General features: G+C 35.6%; 1 protein-coding gene across 3 annotated transcripts; it reads left to right on the forward strand.

Moving 5' to 3' along the window:
• The first annotated feature begins 800 nt into the window (after nucleotides 1-800).
• LOC131161494 (uncharacterized) lies at nucleotides 801-20,398 on the forward strand. Of its 3 annotated transcripts, none has more exons than XM_058117298.1 (3): nucleotides 801-1,233; nucleotides 18,850-18,985; nucleotides 19,792-20,398. In XM_058117298.1, exons 1-2 carry the CDS (start codon nucleotides 1,135-1,137, stop codon nucleotides 18,982-18,984), a joined length of 234 nt encoding a protein of 77 aa, XP_057973281.1. In that variant the 5' UTR covers nucleotides 801-1,134; the 3' UTR covers nucleotide 18,985; nucleotides 19,792-20,398. The 3 variants fall into 3 exon arrangements, with proteins under 3 accessions (XP_057973281.1, XP_057973280.1, XP_057973279.1); XM_058117297.1 differs by lacking the exon at nucleotides 19,792-20,398 and adding an exon at nucleotides 19,067-19,442; XM_058117296.1 differs by lacking the exon at nucleotides 19,792-20,398 and adding an exon at nucleotides 19,153-19,442.
• Nucleotides 20,399-22,339: the final 1,941 nt, after the last annotated feature.

Here is a 22,339-nt window from a genome sequence, read left to right on the forward strand (position 1 = left end):
AATTAAATGGCATTTTAATTAACATTAAAGTAAATTTTCTTAAGTAAAATAATATAAGATTATATTTTAGTCTATTATACATATTTATATCACACGATTAGTATATTAATTGATGTTAAATGTAAACCAAATTAACATTTTTAATTTGAAATTTAGTATCAAATAAAGTGGCTCTTGCTAGGAAACGATACTTGGAAAAAAGGGAATGAGGTAAATAGACATAGAGTAAAGGCTAAAGGATAACTCCCATCTATTGTGCTGCCATAGAGGGAGAGGATAACCTATCAAAATGATCAAATTGTCACAAAAATTTATCTTAATTACAAAAATGCCTTCGTACGCATACAATACTATTTTTAAGTGATTGAGATTGATTCTCAAAATCACCTCATATTTTTTTTTTTTAAAATACTTTTTACAATAAGTATTTGTTATAATATAAGATAAATATCATTATTTTTTTAAAAATATTTACTTTAAGTGATAAATAGAGGTGACAAAATAGGTTAATGAGTCAGGTTCAGACGGATCATAAACAAGCTAGGATTAAATAAGTTTGGATTCAGGTTGATCCATTTATTAATGGGTGACTAGTATATAAATTTAAATTCACCCGCTTAATAAATAGATTATAAATGAGTCATTTATTTAAAAAATATAATTTATTTATTTTAAAATTTGTTAACACTTATTTATTTTATTTTTAAATATGTCATAAACGGGTTATTCAACGAGTGACTCGACCTGAACCTGCCTAATGCGTTTAATAAATGCATCGGATGAATCGGGTCACTCAATACGAACCTATCTACCCTGTTTAATAGCTCGGATTGATCCACTTATATAAAACTCAAATCTGATTTACTTATAATATCATACTCCAAAACGAGGATAAACAAACCGTCCATTTGGTTCAAGATTACTTCAATCTTCATTGTATAATTCATGCCGGAGACCGCAATAAATTTTTTGTTTTCTCTCTGTTTGGGCAAACAGTCAATTGCATTAGGCATAAACTGATGAGAGTATTAGCTGCTGACAAGAGCGATCGATCAGAATCTGCAAACGTTAGACGATATAGAGCCTCAGAGTCACCTGCCTGGCCAGGGATCTTTTCTGAAAGAAGAGAAAATAATGGGGGCAGAGGAGCAGAAGGAGCCCGCTACCAACAATTCGACGGCCATACCCAACCCCATGGCCCAGGCTCAATTTCTCTCTTGGAAACGCCAGAAGGTCTTTTTTCTTCGTCCATTTTCTGTCCCTGCAAGCGTTATGGTGGTTTGGTTATTGTTCTTGATTTTTTGATGCCACCGTTTATGGGAATGAAGGGAGGGGCCTAGGGTTACATGTCGGAATCATTAGTTGTGATTAAGAATGAGCAAGCAATAGGCTAGTTAATTTGCATGTAGGGTTATGCTTTTATTTGCTTTTAGTGTTTTTGTTCGATGAGTAATTTGTTGAGTTTCAAGAAGCTTAGAATTTAGAAGAGGCTTAATTTGGGAAAAAGAGAACAAGCAAAAGTAGCGTGTGGAAATCATAATGGAGTGATTTCGAGTTTATTGGAGTTGAGGAATCAGGAGGAATGAGAGAATTGCTGTCAATGGAATTTTCTTGTTTTGTAATTCATGATTAGATATTTTTTATAGTCGATTCATTAAGGGTTTTGCCATTTTGGTGCTAATATGCACTCATTAAGGTGAGTTTCTCTGATGTCCTTCAGCTGTAGAGTTTTTGAAGCGATTCAACACGACTTTAGTAGCGTTTTTGCATCTCACTTGTGATGCCTTTAGGGTAGGTATGGGTGCAATTTTAAGTCAAAAGGGAACAAGGAATGCCCTATAGCATTTCTTAGTGAGTAGCTCTCAGAGGCTAAACATAAATACATCATATATGATGGAGTTTTATGTTGTGGCTAGGTCCCTCCAACATTGGAGATATTATCTTTTACCCACAAATTTTATGCCCTTTTCATGAATCGCTTGCAATCTTTGAGTTCATAGGGAAAATTAGTGCCAAGTATGCTGCTTGGGTAAAATAGTAAGAGTTTCATAATGAGTATACATTTGTTCTTAAACATAATTCTGGATTTAAGAAGAAGGTACCTGATGGCCTTATTTGTATTATAGTCATCCTTTACGCCATGGGTGCCAAGGTCACAAAATTTGAGTGCTTGAAGGATGAGGATTCTACTTGTCCTTATTGTATCTAAATTCTCATAAGTGAGTGTAATTGTAGATGGTTTATAGACTTTATCATCCATGAGGGCTACATGTTCAAATGCATTAGGTTATGAATTCCTTGCACTTATTTTATGTGGTGTTTGGCTTGTGGCACCTAAGATTTGTTTTGGAATTGTGATTCCCGAGATTCTTGATACCTGGGATACAAGTTCCTAGGAGCATATGATTCACACGTTTGGTTTAGAAGCTTATTATTAACAAATTCTTGGGCATGTGTATTCCCTTGTTTGGTTTATTCTTGGAATGATGATAAAGTTACTTTCTTGTTCAATAATGTCCTTAAGTTGGAGAAGTGTAAAAAAAAAAAAAAAAAAATAAAATAAAATTGTACATGGCATTTTTAGCAAAAAATTTAGTAGCTGAAATAAATTATTAAAAAATTTCCCTACTCATTGAAAACACAATATCAAATCCAACAATTAAGAGAAGATTATAAGTTACTACATAATTCAAATGTTAATTTAATAGTGCAACTATTATTTTTAAATAATAATAATAATAATAATGAATGTCATATGGATGTCCAACTATGCCATTTAACCATGCACAAGCCACTTCATAATTAGGATATTTTTTAATTTTCAAAATATAACTAGGATCTCTTCGATCACTTAATAATATTGGTGATTTCCTTGTCTTGGGAATTGAATAACCACCTTTTAAAATGGGAATAGGGATGCTGGTGTTGAAGAGCTTTGTGAGAACATGTAGTAGTTGCTAGACTGGGGTTTCTGAGTATGAAATATGAACCAAAAGTGGGAATACCCTTGAATCAATGAGGATTCTGGGGAATCAATGAGGATTCTGGGGAATCATTGGTTGAATCCATGAACTAAATGCCACATTAGGGGTTATCTAAGTTTGGGAATTGCATGTTGGTGCTTTAACTGGTCATCATGGTAGAGATAAGGCCATTGCTTTAGTTGAGGGTAGGCTTTATTGTCCTTTTTTTAAACATCCATGTGTCTAGAGTAGTCTCTGAGTGCCAATCTTGTCAACTTGCTAAATCAAGGAAAGAAAATAGTTCTTTTACCCCTTCTACCACTTATGACTTGGAGAGAGAGCTTGATTCCCTAAAATTGCCTAAGGACGTGATTTCATCTTTGTTGTAGTTGATTGATTCTCCAAAATGGCACATTTCATCACGTGTACGTGGACCTCTAATGCATTATGTGTAGTTATTCTTTTGGGGAGTTTTCAATTGCATGATTTGCCAAGTTTCGTTGTGTCTAATGGGGTTATTTTGGAAGATAGTTTGGACTCAAATGTTCTAATTCTTTTCACATGCGGTTAATCCCAAGACTGAGTAAAGGAGTAGGGTTGCGTTAGGTGGCTAACAGCTAGCGTAAAACTTGTTCGATGTGATGTAGGTTCTGTGTCATTGGAGAAACTAGAAGAGAGGAAGGAAGGGGAAGGGAGGAGTGGGGAGATACTAGGGGGAATACTCACGTTCAATCCCAATTAAATTCAACAACAACTAACTTACAGCATGACTTTCACACACTATTTATATGATGTCCTAAACACATAAAATTACACACTTACCCCTAAAACTACATAAATTACAAACAAACCCATAATTTACACAAATATTACAAAAAAGCCCAAAAAATACACATAATATTATACTAATTAAACTAAATACACAATAAACTACTAATTAAATCCAACAATCACTTAACCCAATTCTTCTTACTTATTCTTCTTACTTCCCAAGGTCATGTTTCTTGTCCTACATCAACTCTCTCCTAGTTAGGAAAAATTTGGCTTCGAATTTTGAAATGTTGGAGAATCAAACTTGGACTCTTCGAAAGCCAATGTCTTCAAAAATATGCATTTCGTTATTTGTAGTGATTTCAAGTTGAGTAAATGTGACTGATTCTTTGTCTTAGTTAATTGGTAGAGCGGACTTCAAAACGATTTTCTTCCCATTATAGTGGAAGACATATGTATTCTCAATCCCTTCAGTCACACCCAAATCATCCATCCAAGGAGAACCAAGGAGTACATGGCCAATCTTCATAGGTAGGGTATCACACCAAATATTAGCCAAATATTCACCCATTTGGATGGGAACCAAACATCTTTCATAAACATGTGCAATAGAGTTATCAACCCAAGACTTCTCATAAGGCTTCGGTTGAGGTTCTGGATGAAGCTGCATTTGAGTGACTCTATTTATGGAATTCACATTTATTGGACATCTTCCATCAATAATGATTTTTCAAACCTTTTCTCTGTATTTGAGAAAGGTGTTGAAGACCTTGAAATTGTGCCCAAGGTATGATAATTTGTCATCATGTTGCTGGATTTATGCATGTATATATGCTGCAGCTTTATATCATCAACACCCTTTTAACACAATTTCCCACAAGCCTTACTCCCAATTTCTTCAATTCGCCTTGATATTGGTTGACCTGCTGAAATGAAACAAATTCACAAAGAAAACCCACAAATTACAGCAACAAAACCTGATTTTTAATGCTGGAGTGACAATTTCTAGGGTTTTGTGCCAAAAAACTATCGCACTTTCTTGCAATGTAATTGTACACAATCAAAATATCTTGCTGCATGTCAAAATATCATGGAGAAAACACCAATTTCTCATGATTCCAGCAGAATCCTCACTCATAGTTGCCGGTGCGTGGAATGCTGGAGATGGTGCTCCGGTGATGATTTTCTGGGGGATGGTAGTTTGAAGGGTGGTTCGTTGAATAGTAGTGGTGGTGTGTCAAAACAACTCAGGCAAGGGTGGATTTTGAGTGGGTCGGCGGCTTGAGAATTTCAGGTGATGTGTGGGGCTTTGCAGCTGGTTGGATGGTGATGAAATTTTGGAAAAGGGTTTCTAGGGTTTCTGTTTTTGATGATGTGGGTTGCGTTGTAGAATCTAGTGTGGAAGCAAGGGTTTAGAAAAATGGGACACAACTGAAATTTTCTAAAAAGTTCAGAACTGCAGAGCTTTCTTTTCAGTTTTTTTTTAACTGAAATTTCAGAACAGAGAAGAATCAGAGGGAGAATGATAAGGGAAATAGAGAGAGGAAGAAGAAGAAGAGAATGGAGATCAAAGTTGGCCTCTGATACCAAATGATGCAAGGGCAACATCAAGGTTCTGCAGCCATGGAAAAATTAGAAGATAGGAAGGAAGGGGAAGGGAGGAGAGAGGAGATACTAGGGTGAGAACTCACATGAACTCACATTCAATTCCAATTCAAATTCATCAACAACTAACTTACAATATGACTTTCACACACTAATTATAAGAAAGGCTAAACACATAAAATTACACACATACCCCTAAAACTACATGAATTGCAAACAAACCCATACTTTACACAAATATTACAAACAAGCTCCCAGAATACACATAATTTTATACTAATTAAACTAAATACATAATAAACTACTTTAAACACAACAATCCCTTAACCCAATTCCGCTTAATTATTGTCCAACATGGCTCTTCCCAAGGTCTTGCTTCTCACAATGTTTATGTTATGAATCTTTATTGATTATTCATTGGGGTATCCCTTATAAGCAACTTGATGCACTTATACCATGTGGCTGTAGCAAAAAATGAGTAAGGTTGGGTGTTACGGTCCCACATCAGATGTGTACTAGGGAGATCCTTGGGCTTATAAGGATGTTTTGGCCGCCAACTATGTGAGACACCTTTTATAGGACAAACTCGTGAGGCTAGCGGGTAAAAGCAAACAATACCTAGCCAGAGTTGGGTTCAAAAGCGTTACATTTGCTATTAGAGCCACATTGGGCGTATTATTGTGTGGGCGGATCCTGCACAAAAGTGTAAGTCATTCTGATGAGGGCGTCAGAGATTGGACGGGAGAGCATGTTACAGTTCCACATCAAATGTGTACTAGGGAGATTTTTGGGCTTATAAGGATGGTTTGAGCCCCAACTATGTGAGGTGCCTTTTATAGGGCAAACCCATGAGGCCAATAGGCCAAAGCGGACAATACCTCATAGGAGTTGGGCCCAAAATTGTTACACTAGGCTAGGTTATCATCCTCAATGATATGCTATCGTCGTGTTGGTATGGTGTCAAAATATGCGAGGGTTCCCGCCATGGTTTTAAACCTAAACTGGACTAGGTCATTCGACCTGGTTCAATTGTAATTGGAAACCAAGCTGGTTCGACCAATACCCTCGAATTAAAAATTGAGTGAACCGGTGCTACCCCTTAGACCTGGTCTGAATCAATGTGAATTGAGTTTGAAGGTGAGTCAACTCGGCCCTTTACTTATAAAAAAAAAATTGATGCGGAAAGTGGGCGCATAGTGTTTTGAATCTAGGACCCCCTCCCAAAACATGCTCCTCCATTGCCACCATGCTGATTGAAGTGTTTTGTCCATTAATGGGTTAAATAATATATAAAGATAGCTATAAATACATACACAAAAGGATAGTGCACATTACACACATAATATGTTATTATAAAAATATTATAATAATAAACTAATAAAATTACAATAAACAATAAAGTTTTAAGAATATTTTTGATAAATAATAAAAATTAATTCAAACTTTATTTAGATGATTATTAGCAATTATTTTTTGTTTTATTTAGCTAATTAGGAACTTTAATTAATGCTTATATAGTTTATATATGGAATTAGTGTGATTTATTTTCTTATATAAGATTATATACATAATTAAATGCATATAAATAAATAAAATATTATAACATCATGCTGACATCACCCGTTGTTACCGGTTTGACCACCTATCCGACTGGTTCTGATCGACCCAATAGCTTTACCACGCCAGTCATTGAAAGCAATGGTTCCGGGTCATTGAGCGGGTAAAGAAGTTAGTTTAGGAGACTAGAGTTTAGGAGACTAGGTTAGATTAGCAACATGGTATATAGTGACACTTAGGGTGAGTTCCCCCCCCCTCCTTTATTTTTGCCTCTTTTTCTTCTTTTTAAAAGTAAAAGTTGGGTCACACCTGTTTGATAAATAACTTTTCTAACTTTTTCAAAAGTCAATTTTTAGCCTTTTTTGTGAGCTTTTAAAAGTTATAGATTTGAAGCTTTTAAAAAGCTTTAGGCTATCTTTTCCCCAACAAATTATTTAATTCCGTTGTTGTCCTTAATTTTTTTTCAAATATTACAAAACTATCAATGCATTACTTATAGTTTTTAAGAATACATATCTATTTTAATCATTTTTATACTTTTAAGAACTTTATAGACTTTTTACCAAACACTCAAAGCCAACTTTTTTTTTCTTCTAACAATTCCTTTTCTACAAGGGGGGCCAAACATTTTTAAAACAATATAAAAAAACTCATTTCATCAGCTCCTTTTTAAAAGGTTTTAAACGGTAACAAGGGGGCCAAACTAAGCCTTATAAAAGCTTGGAGATAGTTGACACTACAATTAAAAGAAAAACTAACAGAATCTGCCTTTAAGAAATCAACTGGGTCCCCCCGGGGGGGGGGGGGGGAGCTAGAGAAATTGAAAAAATTAGAATTTAAATTTTGATACATTGGAAAAGAAAAAAAAACATAAGAATGGGGTAGAAATCATTGTAAGAAAAGACCTAAAAAATAGTGCTATAGATGTTAAAAGAGTAGAAGATATAATCATAAAAATCAATATGGTGTAAATGTCTTTAGTTCTTATGCCTCTTAAATAAGTTTAATAAAAAACCTTAACAGAAAATTTTAGGAAAATATGTATAGATACAAGGGATATCAGAAATTGAGAAAATATTTATAAGAGCTGATTTGAATAGATACATTGAAATGGACAATAAAGGTTACGAGAGGATACATGGAAGGCATAGATCTTGAGATAAAAATGATTCTAGTGATACGATATTAGGCTTCATCATGTCATATGATCTTACTACAATAGATACATGCTTTATGAAGAGAGAACACTTGATAACATAAAGAGTGGACAAAATAAAGGTCAAACATTAACTAGGAGGGTATCATTTATCATGTAAGGATTGTAAAGTTATCCTAGATGAAAATTTTATTTTATTTTTTAATTTTTGATAGAAAAATAAGAGATTCCATTAATAAGGGAGGAATTTACAAAGAGGAGAATAAGATATGTCCCATCAAAATTCTAGGAAAAAGGAACTAAAAAAAAAAAAAAAAGCCACAAATAACTACTTTGAAATGTCAAGGAAAAAAATTCCTCCAGTCTCGCTGATTCCAAAAGCTAGCTTCCTTAAGCATCCAAAGCCAACACACTATAACGAGACCAAGTGATGGATCTTTCTCCAAACTAGATGCCTATTCAATTTTTCCTTGAAAAAAATCCATGCATTGTGCTGGAACCATAAACCCCACAGCACCGCAAATGTACAACATTTCCAAAGAACAGCCTTATCCTTCTTCCAAAACCCTCAAAAGAAATAGCCAACATTCCTTCTAGGTAAATGTATTACAAAATGGAAGAAAAAGTGTGGCATAAATCAATGCAATAGGACTAGGTGGTGGAACCTAAAGGTAGAAAATATAATAAAATTTAAAGTACAAACAAGAAAAAGAGATTTTAGAAGAAAAAGACTAGAAAAAGAGATTTTGGAGTAGGATATCTAGCTCTATTAAAAACAAGAAAAAGAGATTTTAGATGAATGTAAAGGAATATCCATGATTAGTGAAGAGATTCGGTGGTGAGATCAAGAAGTTCACAAAGCTGTGAAGACGAAAAGAATTTGGTTTAAAATATGACAAAAACATAGAAACATGGAAAACTTTGAGAAGTACAAAGAGACAAGAAACGATGCAAAAAAAGATAACTAGCGAAGCAAAATGTAAAGCATATAATAATTATATATTAGAGTAGATACTAAAGGAGAGGAAAGAGACATATTTAAACTTGATTGAGCTAGAGAAAGAAAGAGCAAGGACTTAGCTAATGTAAAATGTATAAAAAATGAGGCTGATAGTATCTTTCAAATATTTTGTGAATGGCCGAATGAATTGGCCTTGAGTTCTGTATATTATATGTAGACTTTACAAGAATGCTATACATGGAAAGTAAATAAGATCTAGCATGATTCTAGCCCTATACAAGTAAACTATAATCTGTCAAGCCCTATACATGTAAACTAAATATATGTAACTATACAAAATAATGAATTGAAATATAAGGAAATAAATGTGGGTTGAAGTAAGGAAAGAAATCTTATGCTTTGCTGTTTGCTGTTCCGTTGACAGCCCCCTCAAATTGATGTGAGTTGATCAACAAGTATTAATTTGCTGCTTAGGAAGCAATGTCGATGATGAGTGAGAGCCTTGGTGAAGATATCCGCAATTTGTAATTCAGTGGAAATGTGTGGAAGAGTGATAACACGAGCGTCAAATGCTTCACGGATAGAGTGACAATCGTCTTCAATAGGCTTTGTGCGCCCATGATAGACATGATTGGCTGTGATCTAAATAACACTCGTATTATTAGCATGTAGAGGTTAGGATCGGTCCCAGAAAAATCTAGCTTAGCAAGCAAGCCTCGAAGCCAAATAATTTCAAAACAAGCAAGAGACATCTCCCGGTATTCAGATTTCGTCGATGACTTAGAAACTTTGTCTTGCTTCTTACTCTTCCAAAAGATCAATGCATCACCTAAGAACACACACCAACCAATGATGGAGCGACGCGTATCCACACAACCAGCCCAATCAGCATCTCTATAAGCAGCAAGGCGAGTAGAATTGCCTGCAGGGAAGAATAAACCATGGGCAAAAGTGCCCTGAGCATAGCATATGATCCTACGGACAGTAGCCAAATGAAGATGACGAGGAGTCTGAAGAAACTGGCTGACTTGCTATACGACAAAAGAAATGTCTGGTCTAGTAATGGTGAGATAGACAAGATTACCCACCAAATTCTGGTATAAACTGGGATCAGCAAGTAAGTCACCCTCCTCTTTGCAAAGCTTGACATTTTATTCCATGGGAGTATCATATGAACCGAAGTACCCTTTTGAAGGCCAGTTGTGGCCACCAAGCCACTAGCATACTTATATTGATTGAGTGAAATACTTGAGGGACTACGATTCACCTCAAGACCAAGAAAATATGTGAGAGACCCAAGATCTTTCATATGAAAGGACTCTGAGAGATGAGTCTTGAGTTGAGCAAGTAAAGCAGAATTGGAACCAGTAATCACAATATCATCAACATAAACCAAAAGAACAACAATACCCATGTCTGATTTCCGAAGAAACAATGAAGTGTCATACTTGCTCTGCTTGAACGAAAATTGTAATAAAGTGGTGCAGAATTTATCAAAGCAGGCCCTTGAAGCTTCTTTGTGACCATAAAGAGAGCGACGAAGCCCACACACATGTGAAGTTGGAGAGGGAAACAAGCTTGGGGGTGGCTTCATATAAATACACTTTTTAAGATCCCTGTGAAGAAAAGCATTCTTGACATCCATATGATGTAGTGGCCACTCACTTGAAGCAGCAATAGCCAGAATCGTACGAACAATAGTCATCTTAGCCACAGGAGCAAAAGTCTCTTCATAATTGACACCATATTCTTGATTATTCCCAAGTGCAACAAGGCGAGCTTTGTAATGATCCAGACTTCCATCAGATTGGACCTTGACTGAGTAAACCCATTTACAACTTAGAGGAACAATGGTGGGAGGACAAGGCTCAATGTTCCAAGTGTGATTGGCCTCTAGAGCGGAAATTTCTTCTTGCATAGCTTGTCGCCAACAATCATGCTTGGTAGCATCGTGTGAGTAGTAAGTGGGAATATCTAAATTGGACAATGCTGCAGTAAGAGCTGAAACACAGTTACCAGAACTTGAAGAGGGAAACCCATACCTGTCCGAGGGTATAGACACTCAAGAAGAGCGACGTACCAAAGACTCTAGAGGTGCTGCAACTGACTGAATCTGGAGCATGGTAGGATTAGATATCAGATGAGAAAATGAGAATTGACTGGATGAGGATCTGATAATTGCTCCTCAAAGGAGGGGAGAATCATAGTAGGAGAGGAGGGTACATAGGACACATGAAAGAAATGTTGATTTTCAAAGAAAATAACATTCCTAGAAATGCGTGTACGATGTAATGTAGGTTCATAGCAAACAAATCCCTTTTGAAACACATTGTATCCCAAGAATGCACATTGAACAGATTGAGCAGATAATTTATGTTGCTTATGAGGAGGTAAATGAACAAAACATACACAACCAAAGGTACGGAGGTTATTGTAACTAGGTTGCTTAGCAAATAAATGGAAATAGGGAGACTCCATGAGTAGGACTTGAGAAGGTAAACGATTAATCAAGTAAGTAGCAGTTTTCAGAGCCTCAACCCAGAACAAGGATGGAATAGAGGATTCCAGCAAGAAAGTATGGACCACATCTAGGAGATGACAATTTTTCCGTTCGGCTACTCCATTCTGTTGGGGAGTAGCAGGACATGAACATTGATGAATAATGCCTTTAGAAGCCAAAAATGCCTAAAACTCAGTAGACACATATTCACCACCAGAATCTCTATGTAATGTTTTAATAGAAGCAGAAAATTGATTGTCAACATACACTTAAAACTCAGTGAAAGTATGAAAAACCTCAGATTTAGAGTGAAGAAAGTAAACCCAAGTAAATCTACTATGATCATCAATGAAAGTCACTTAGTATTTAAAATTTTTTTGTGAACTAGCTGGAGAACGTGGTGGAACAGGCAAAAGAAGTGGAAACAAGCGCCCCACTTTAGGTCCCTTCGCGATCGGCTCCCCTATTACCTGGTCCTGCACAACATACCATTACTAGAAAAATTAACTGCACAATTGTTATCAACTAATTGACCAACAGAAATAAGATTCGTGGAAAGCTGAGGAGCAAGAAACACATTAGTAAACTTAGAATCCGACAGCAGCTATTGGCAAAGAACTGCCATTGGCAGTCTAAATAGCATATTGACCAGCATAGGGCCGAACATGACACAAGGTAGTGGGATTATTTGTCATGTGATTAGAGGCACCCGAGTCCTCATACCAGAGATTAGTAGAATTGTTACCTTGGAGCCCCATTGCTGATAATGCCGAAATTAGTATATGTTGCACCATTTCGGGTGTGCAGTAATTCACTGGAGAAGGTGCAAGAACAAAGAAGTCATCTGAAGAAGAGCTAGGGGCCGCAAAAGTCACTGTGGGGGTGCACAAACAGAAGTCTGGAATGCTTGAACTTGATGCTTCTTAAGGCGGATACGACATTCTTTGATAATGTGACCCTTCTTCTTGCAATGAGAGTAGAATTTCTTGGAACATTTAGTAGTGATATGTCCAAATTATTTGCAGCAAAAACACTGCAAAGTGCTAGAATGCGTAGGCGGTCCTTGTCGTTGAGCAGCATAAGCCATAGGGACAGACCCAGAACTACCATGAGATTGTGCCATAGTAACTTGAGTACTAAGCCATTGTTCTTCACGAAGTAACTCACCAAAAAAAAAATGTCCAAAGAAGGAATAGGAGATCGATTTAGCAGAGACGAGCGAACAGATTCATACTCAGGGTGGAGTTTCATAAGAAACTGATCACGGCGACTAGTTTTATGAAGACGTTGAATAATAGGAAGAGAAGCCACAGGAACATCCGTAGTAACCAGATCAGAATATTCATTTCTAAGAGTTAGAAACCCCGAATAATAGTCTTGGATGGAACGATTGTCATGTTGAAACATGGCAATCGCATGCTCTAACTGAAAACGACGGGCATCGTTATCTTGATGATATACTGTTTTTAAATAAGTCCACATGGATTGAGCGGTGCGATACGGTCGCAAGTTGTGGACAATATGTGACTCAACCAAGCCAAGAAGCCAAGACATAATTTGAGCGTCAAGCACAACCCATGAAGGACAAGCTGTGGACTCCTTGGATTTATCAAGATTGGGTGCACAATCCGTGCCATCAATATGATCCCAAAGATATTTTCCCTTCAGGAAAAGTTCAAACTGAAAAGCCCACATTGAATAATTGTTGCTTGTAAACTTGGCACACACAGGTGCGGAGTCCATGCTAAATAATGGAGAAAATCGAGAAAAGAAAAACCAAGGACAGCCTCCCTGCACTAAAAAGTTAAATTTTGAACCAAAAAACTGCACTAAAAATTAAATCTTGAACCAAAAACTTGTTGTGCCGAGAAGATAAGTGCTGAACAGCAACAGAAAGCTGTTGCCTGCTTACCGAGTGTCACAAACAGTAACAGAAACTGGAGAAATAAGTGGCAAACCAAAAACCTGCTGTGCCTGTTTTCCGAAAGTCACAATCCTGCTTACCGATAGTCACAAACAGCAACAAAAATTGGAGAAATAAGTGGCAAACCAGAAACTTGCTATGCTTGCTTGCCGAAAGTCAGCAACAGAAAATTGTTGCCTGCCGAGAATCACAAGGACATAAACTGGAGGAATAAATGGCAACCCAGAAACTAGCTGTTCCGATAGCCATGTAGCCACAGAGGTATCGAAAGAATAGAGAAAAAATTCCAGAAGAGAAAACAAAACCACAACAGTCACAAAACCAAGAAGAAAAAAAATCGAAGGGGAGAAAAAAACCTAGCAGTTGGCTGGCTCTGATACCATGTCAAATATTTTGTGAATGGCCAAATGAATTGGCCTTGCGTTTTGTATACTATATATAGACTTAAAGAATGCTATACATGGAAAGTAAATAAGATCTAGCATGATTCTAGCCCCATACAAGTAAACTATAATTTGTCAAGCCCTATACATGTAAACTAAATATATGCTAACTGTACAAAATAATGAATTGAAATATAAGGAAATAAATTTGGGCTGAAGTAAGGAAAGAAATCTTTTTCTTTGCTTTTTGCTGTTCTATTGACAGTATCTTGGTTAAAGAAGAAGACATAAAAGATAGACAGTGAAGTTACTTTAGTAAGCTATTTAGTGAAGACCAAGAAGAAGGCCTAAAATTAAATTGACAAATGAAGAAAATGCTAAAAATTTGAAATTATTCACAAAATTAGAGTTAAAAAAATGAAAACTGGAAGAGCTATATGCAAGACATCCCAGTTGAAGTTTTGAAATGCTTAGGTGATGATGGAGTTATTTGGTTAACTAATTTATTTAATATAATTATATGAACTAAGAAAATGCATGACTCACTCTAAAAATGAGCAGCACAAAGGTTATCCCAAGTATAGGAGTTTTGTCGTATAATATTTAGCCCAAAAGGTTAGATCGTCTCCTCAGGGAATGTAGATTAATTCCAAACTTGTGTAAAACATAAAGAAGAAAATAAGAAAATATAGTTTATTGAACACAGTTCAGATTCGATTTCTGAGATTTTTTTCTTTTTTTTGAAAATTTGTGACAAAATTAAAACGAATCAAAACATAAACTATGGACATCACATGCATAAAATTAATGACAAGAAACGGGTAACGGTAAATAAACGACGGAAAAATTAACACAACTAGTATTTCTCACCCAATGATTCATCCACACAATAAGATAAACGATTACACCCCCAAGGTGTGGTTCAGGTGGTAGTGCGGGCTGCGGGAGTGTCTCTCACGAGGTCAGGTGTTCAAACCCTCCCGGACTCGTTTCCACTCCCGGACTCCTGAATTTACCCTCCCTTTGGAGTTGTGGGGTCAACTTCAAGGGGCGCAGGATTAGTCACGTGGACCGTAAAACGGACACGTGGATACCCGGTGCGTAATCCAAAAAAAAATAAATAAGATAAACGATTACAAAATTAAATGCGGAAAACAATCCCACATTTAAACATTCAGACAAGAAATAAATCTTATGTTTGAAATTTCGGATAAAAGACCAAAGATGAAAACTTTATTACTCAAATTAAGCATTCAACTATAAAATCCTCAATTAAACACTAACTCAAAAACTAAACTTAACCCGATCAATAACTTGAACAAAAATTAAACTCAATCTAACACTAGTTTCAAGCAAAAATGAATTAACTTAAACTACAATAATGGATTAACAAGACTAAACCCAACAATTAACTCAACACCTTAACAACTTAAATGGAAAATAATAAACTAAAACTTAATAATAACTAAGATTTCAATTAAACTAAACTTAAAAATAAATATAACTCAACATATATTTAAATTCCAAAGAAAGACTTTAAATTAAACAAAACCGAAATTAGCATTAACAATAACTTAAACAAGTATTAAAAAGTAACAAGGGAGGGAGGGGAGCTTGGTTCGGGCCATGTAATGTTCATCAGATACACGGCCCACGTTAAAAGCTCATAAGTGCATGGTAACTTGAAAGTTGTAAAGCGTTCTCTTGGCTTTCCACAACATCTTGAATCATCTCAATCGGAACTCGAGATGAGAGAGTTATGTCCAGGTTACGAAGCAGTGTCGAAATTGTCCATAATCGCCCAATTAGCTTCGTTTTGCACTCAACGCCTCCATTTGCATCATTTATACTTTATCCTCCATGAACCCCACATACGCGGCTCTTTCAATGAAAAGCTACGATCCTCACGTGCATGACTTTCGCGTGTAATTTAATTTCAACTTTGATTCTTGAAAATCACCTGCAATAATAAAACATGAATATTCGTCAATTTATGGATAAAATAGACTAAAACTTCAAACATTATAAATTGAGTTCAATGTTAAAATACTAAACATAATTAGACATTTAATTGAAATTATAATCTTTAATTCGTGATTTTAAACACCTAATTGTGCAATTTTGACGCGTAATCAATGCTAGAAGAATGAAGGAAAACCTATATACAAAAATAAAGGAGATATTCAAAATTGTAATAACTATTGTGAAATAAACTTATAAGTCATATAGTAAAATTATAGAAAGGGTAATTGAATGAAGACAAAGGTTATAAATGAAGGTCTCATGAAATAAGTTTGGTTTTATGCCCTAGAGATTGATTGCAGAAACTATATATATTTTAAGAAGATTAAAGGAAAAGTTTAGGGAAAAGAAAAGAAACTTGCACATGGTTTTTATTGACTTGAAGAAAGCTTATGATAGGGAATTTCAAACCACATACATAAACATCAAGAATTTGATTTGAGCCCTTGTCTTTTTGCATTATGATGGATTAACTTACCGAGAGTATCCAAAATGAGGTTCTATGGTGTATGTTATTTGCAGATGATATTGTCTTGATTGATGAAATTAGGAATGGGATATAATTCAAGTTAGAATGATGAAGAGAAACTTTAGAATCTAGAGGGTTTAGGATTAGTAGAAATAAGATAAGATATATGAAATGTAATTTTAATAAGTAGGAATGTTGGAGAAAAGATTCAAAAATTTTATAACACTAGTAGAATTCGATGCCTTGGATCTATTATGCAAGCCTAAGGAGAAATTGAAGAAGGTGTAATATATAGAATTAAAGTAGATTGGGTAAAATGGAGAAGTGGTTTGGGCATGTTATGTGATTTTAGAATACCCCTACATTTAAGGAATGAACATATTTGTGGTACGTTAGGCATAGCACTTGTAGAAGATAAGGAATGAGTGGGTGAGAGGGTTTGGGCATCTACAACGTAGGCCAAATAATGCACCGGTGTGGAGTGATCTAGCTACCCTTAGTGGTAGTAGGAGGAGTAGGGGTAGACTTGAAATAACTCGAAACAAGATAGAAAGACTAAGGATTTAACAACCCCTGAAATGGTCGGAAGAAATTGCCCAAGATTGTGTAAATTGGTGGAAAGGGGTTCACGTCGCCGATCCCACTTAATGGGACGTAAAGCTTGGTTTGTTGCCGTTGTTTTGTTAGTTTTGACAATATGTGACACTAGTTTGATGTTTTGTTTTGCTTGTCATCCCCCAATTGATTGTGAGATCGATGTTGGTAATCATAATTCGAGCGATCTTCTTAGATGTGTGCTGGGTGAAAATAGGGTAATTGGGACTTAGTGCTACCTACTCTAAAGTTTTCTCATAACAACTCTATGAATAGGTCAATGTGTTAAGAGTCCTTTGAGTGTGTAATTAATTATTTACAAACCGCATGCACTTATTCATCTTGTTCTTTTTACCACCGGATATTCATATTTTTTAGCCTTTGGGTATTTCTTCGTCCTGCTCATGAGAGGTTGGCCCATTGGATGTAAACTTGTCATGGGTAATACAGGTTATGAGCTTGTAGTTGGTGTGGATAGTGTCATGGTTTGTATATTACCTTCATCACTGCTCGGAAAACTCCTCTGATAGGCTTGACCTATAGTCAATCCTTAGAAACTTGGACCAAAAGCATGTTTGTTTTGGTTTGCTTGATCATTTGAATATTTGTCCTATTTTCAGTATGGAGGATTTGATGTCTTGCTGAGGAACCTCTAGCCCCAATTTGGATCCACTTAAAATGGAAGTACTTAATAGTATTTATCACTTAAAATAAGTACCTGTGTAAGAAACTACAGTTTTGGCTTGTACAAGAACAAGCACTTATTGCCAAAAAGTACTTCAAAACTATTATTTTGGGGTAAAAAATAAGTACTTTTCAAAAAGTAATGAGGGATTGCTTTTTGGTCACTTATAGTTGATTATTGTTTGCTACATTGGTTACTGTTCATGGTGGCAGTTTTATGAACTTTTAAGCGAGGTTGGGCATTACTGTAATTCTCTCCATAATTAATTTTAGAATGAAAATCACTTTCTAACTAAGATATTACGACAAGGCTAGAAGCATATTTGTTTGATTTGCTTGATCATACGGTAGTCATATTTTAAATGTGGAGGGCTTGACACCTTACCTATCTTCAAGGGTGAATGCAATTCCGAAGGCTGTCAAAGAGGTGGGCTTAGGAGCTGTGCATGATTGGTCTATGTCGATCCTTCAGTTGATCCCTGACATCAATTATAGATTCTCTTATTTTTTGCACTGAAGATAATCCACCATGCAGCTTTTGTAGCTCCTTGGTGGCTGCTCTGGTTTGCATACCACAAGTCTTTTTCTCTGTTTCTGCACCTGGAGTCTCTTCAGATCAGCAACCCTTTCCCCTTTTATCGAATAATAAAGTGACTTTATGGAGGAGCATGGAGTCTTCACAGAGCCCCATCCTCAGCCCTCCATTTCGCCCCATTGTCATAAGGAGCCTTCATAAAAAGGGGATGAGCCTATTAGCTAGGTCAGTTTCCTCATCAGGACAATGCCAAACGCAGCAGTCTGGGGTGAAGGGGACTTGCAGTTTGAATGCTTGATGCTTCTAAATATTAATAACAGATCTTATGGATGCATTTTTTAGTTCCTTTTTTATCTTGGTTCTGGCAGAAACCTTACCTATCATTTTGTTACCGTTGTTGTCTGTGTGATGGTCATATAATTTGCAAATGTCCTGCTTAGTGCAAGCGTAAGCCAAGTTTTATGAATGTCTTATAATGGCGGGGGCCTGGTGTTATGTTCATCATCAGTGCTTTGGCTGGCTATTTGCTTACAAGGAGATGAGTGCAGACCGTAGGAAGTCAAAGTCTGGTTTCTTTTGAACAGCATGAATACTGAAGTTACAGTGCAGACAGTCCACATTTCATTTCGTCATGTAGAAGGAATTTATACTACTTGCATGAGGTGGTAATTAAATCAATTTTTTTGTCTGAAATAATTGATAATATGTTTTTATCGTGTTTGCAGGATGCTGATGCATCTGCTAGAAAAGCTGAAGTAGCTAGGAAACGCGCAGAGGATTTAGCTGCTGGAATAGTGCAAATGAATGGGCGGGAGCTTTTCTTGCATGAACCTTGGGTGTTTGATAATACACATTATTGAGGTTTGTATTTATTTTTTGTTTTCCACGCCACCACCCCCAAAATGCTGAATCTGCTACCTGATTTTGTATGCCTAAAATTAGGGCCTACTTTCTGAAAACACAATATTAAGAGATCAGTGGACATGGTGTGGTGCTGTCATGGACTAATTTTACGTTTTGGTTCTTAGAGGCAATAGAGCTCAAAACAATGAAGTGATCGTGGTGGCGAGATGGAAGAATTTATGTAGAGTCATGGGAAGATGAGTTCTTATCTGTTCGTAATAGAATTGATTGCATAGATGCAAGCATCGACAGCTGATAGAACTGGTGTTATGTTTTGTGGGGCTTGGTTTTTCTTTACATAATTAAAGAATTTTTTGGGGTTAAAGATCTTCCATAACAGTACTGTCTACATAGCAAATGTAATCCAAAGAAATTATTGATGGTAAACTACTGAAGTGACTGGATGTTTCCTGCAGTATCATTTGTTTTGCCTTATGATTAATATTGTTGTTTTTCTTCCTCACCAAGGGTGGTGAAGGTATATTTTGGGAAACTCAAATAGAGGCGGCATCCTTCTGTTACTGGGATGGAACGGGCAATTCTTACTGTGAGAACTCCAACTGGTGTTAGATTGCGTAGCTTACATTTTCAAAACCTGTGGTTTACATGAGTTCCATGTGTGGAGGTTGTCTGCTGTTTTGGATGTTACCAGAGAAATGAAACCCTTTGGTTTTTCTACATAAAGCTTTGAAATTAGAATTAACTGCCACTATTTTGTCACAGTTGAAATGGGGTGTTTTCCTAATGCCTGTGTGATGCGACAGGCTTTCATGGGGACTAGAAGAAGCAGAAATCAAAACGGAGGAACTGAATTTACACTGAAAAAAATCATCTCTACTATGGAGTAATTCATGCATCAACGACTGGGACCAAAAAAAAGTTTAACAAAGTGAAGATTGTAAAGATGCTGCCTTTTGTTTTTTGGGTAGTTTTTATGGACTTGGAAAGAATGTGATTCTTAAGAAAGAATAGGGAAGTGTAATACATGGATGAACAGAGAAGAGAGGAGGTAGAAGAATGAGAGGAAGAAGTACAAGAAGAGATCTAGAACAAATGAGAGAAAAGGACAGCAGAGAGTGTTTTTCACAACTATCTAAATACTGTAGCATTTTCATTTGATCGGAGCTTTTGGAAACCCTAAACCGTTCAGTGGATCCTTGTAATTGTACTATATAGAAGCATCGAGTGTTTTTAGAACAAATGAGAGAAAAGGAGAGCAGGGAGTGTTTTAGTTCAATTCACAACTTTCTAAATATTGTAGCATTTTCATTTGACCGGAGCTTTCGCAAATCCTAAATTGTTCGGTGGAGAGTGTTTTTCGATTTTAATATTATTTTAATAAAAAATTATGTAAAAATAGTTCGGACTGAATTTTATTTTTTAAATTGACACGTCTCAAAAAATGCTAGATGGACTAGCGTTTATTAAACAAAAAATGCTAGATGAGTTGATATTTTTTTAATCTGGGTGAAGATGATCGGCTATCACGTAAAAAAAAAAGCTACTTACTATAGGGTTTTTTTTTTTTAAAAAAAAATAAAAAAAAATCTAAATAATGCTTGTTCATCCAACAGTTTTTGCATGCTCCATGCACATGTACAGCAGGGCCTATTAAGAAACACTACTTGGTGTAGTGTTTTTATCTTAATAATGCGGGATGAACTAGCATTTTTTGCATGCCCATTAAGAATTTAGAAGAGAGTAAAAATGAAGATCAATTAAGGGGTAATAATGTTCAGTACTTCAATCTACTTCTTATGGTTATTGAACATAGCACATCCCGATTACAAATGCCTAAATGCTGAAAATTACATAATATAATGCAATTATCTTAAATTATGCTTACATATATGGTAAACAAAAAATCTCAAAATGCCTTAATCTTGATTATATGCAACTTCTTAACATTCCTTATGACTTAATTTAATTGGATATTGAAGTCCGCTCGACCGAAAATTCTTGCGAAGCTGGCAAAAGGGACTGATGGTTTGCTTGAGAATATTTCCAATGTTTTTTTTTTTCATCAGAAGCTTTTAGTGATGATTTTTTTGGCTACAACTACAATTTGTTCCCAAAAGTATAAAAGTCGGGATAAAAATTTTAAGTTGTCCCTTAATGTGGACTTTGGCAACAGTTGAAATCTTGGTCTTGTTCATAAAATTCATCTTTAAAAGTGTGGCACCAACTGTCCCTCCATCAAAATTTAGAACTAAAACTTTTAGGACAAATTTAAATTGTTTAGGGACAAATTTATTATTGTCTCAATGTTTATCTCAGGGACAAAATATAATGTCCCAAAATATTTTCATATTTTGGATATATTTTTGTTTCACCAGTTTGCTTTATTATTCATTCATTGAGGAACGATTTTGGCGGCAGTATAGATTATAGGGTAAGTTACAAACATTTTTTTTTTTTTTTTTTCCATTTACTCTCTAATGAAAGCACATAATAGAGGAGAACCTTTAAAAAATTAGAGAGGCAGGCCACTCCAAAAATGAAAAAAGAAAAATCCTTGGTTAGTATCAACTAGACCATTTTGTTAGTTGAAAATAGAGGGAAAACCCATTGTTATGTATGTCAATCAAACATATGAGCTGCAAACATCAAGTCTTAGTATGAGGCTTAGTTCACCATTCATAAGTATAGTTTGATACAACAAACTTCGTGCATCTGATTGATCCTAGACTCCTAAGTATGTAATGTTCAATATGCGATTCATTTGATTGAATATTGACCATAATTAACTTAGGAACCATGAATTTGGAGCTTATCTTCATTAGATTAATTTTGTTAGGTTTTTGTTTGGACTAGATTCTTTGCTATACTTGTGGGTCAATCTAAATTTCCATTATACTCTGGTTCTATATAACTAACTAGCATTCTCTTATTTTCCAAACTTAAGCTATACTCATTAATTATTAGCCTTAGTGGCTACATAATTATACTTAATGTATTTTGATGATATTAACCTATTTGCAGTTTCAAGTTTATCCTCTCTTTGTAAATTATGTTTAGTATAGGTACAAGTAACAAATACATGGAGGTACTCGATCAAAGGCAAATATCGGACTGAGTAAACGTTCGAGTAGGAAAGATCAAAGTGAACACTCACTCAAAAGAATTCAAGCACATCCAATAAAGTCATAGTGTAATAGGGAGTCTTTGAAGTAGAAACTATTGTAACTTTGTTTCACGCATAATTATTGAGCAAGAGTTGAGCAAATTGCATATGCATACCACAAGAGTATATAGTATCACTTAAATGAAAAATAATTTTTTCATTGTTTCATAATTAAGAATTTTTAAAGG

Source organism: Malania oleifera, chromosome 8, assembly GCF_029873635.1.
Source record: "Malania oleifera isolate guangnan ecotype guangnan chromosome 8, ASM2987363v1, whole genome shotgun sequence".
Taxonomy (NCBI): Eukaryota; Viridiplantae; Streptophyta; class Magnoliopsida; order Santalales; family Ximeniaceae; genus Malania; species Malania oleifera.

What these genes read in the sequence shown, in the direction of transcription:
- LOC131161494 (XM_058117298.1), top strand. Translation starts at nt 1,135, where the DNA reads ATGGGGGCAGAGGAGCAGAAGGAGCCCGCTACCAACAATTCGACGGCC. An exon ending in TCTCTTGGAAACGCCAGAAG is followed by an intron (nt 1,234 to 18,849) that starts GTCTTTTTTCTT and finishes TCGTGTTTGCAG; the next exon opens with GATGCTGATGCATCTGCTAG.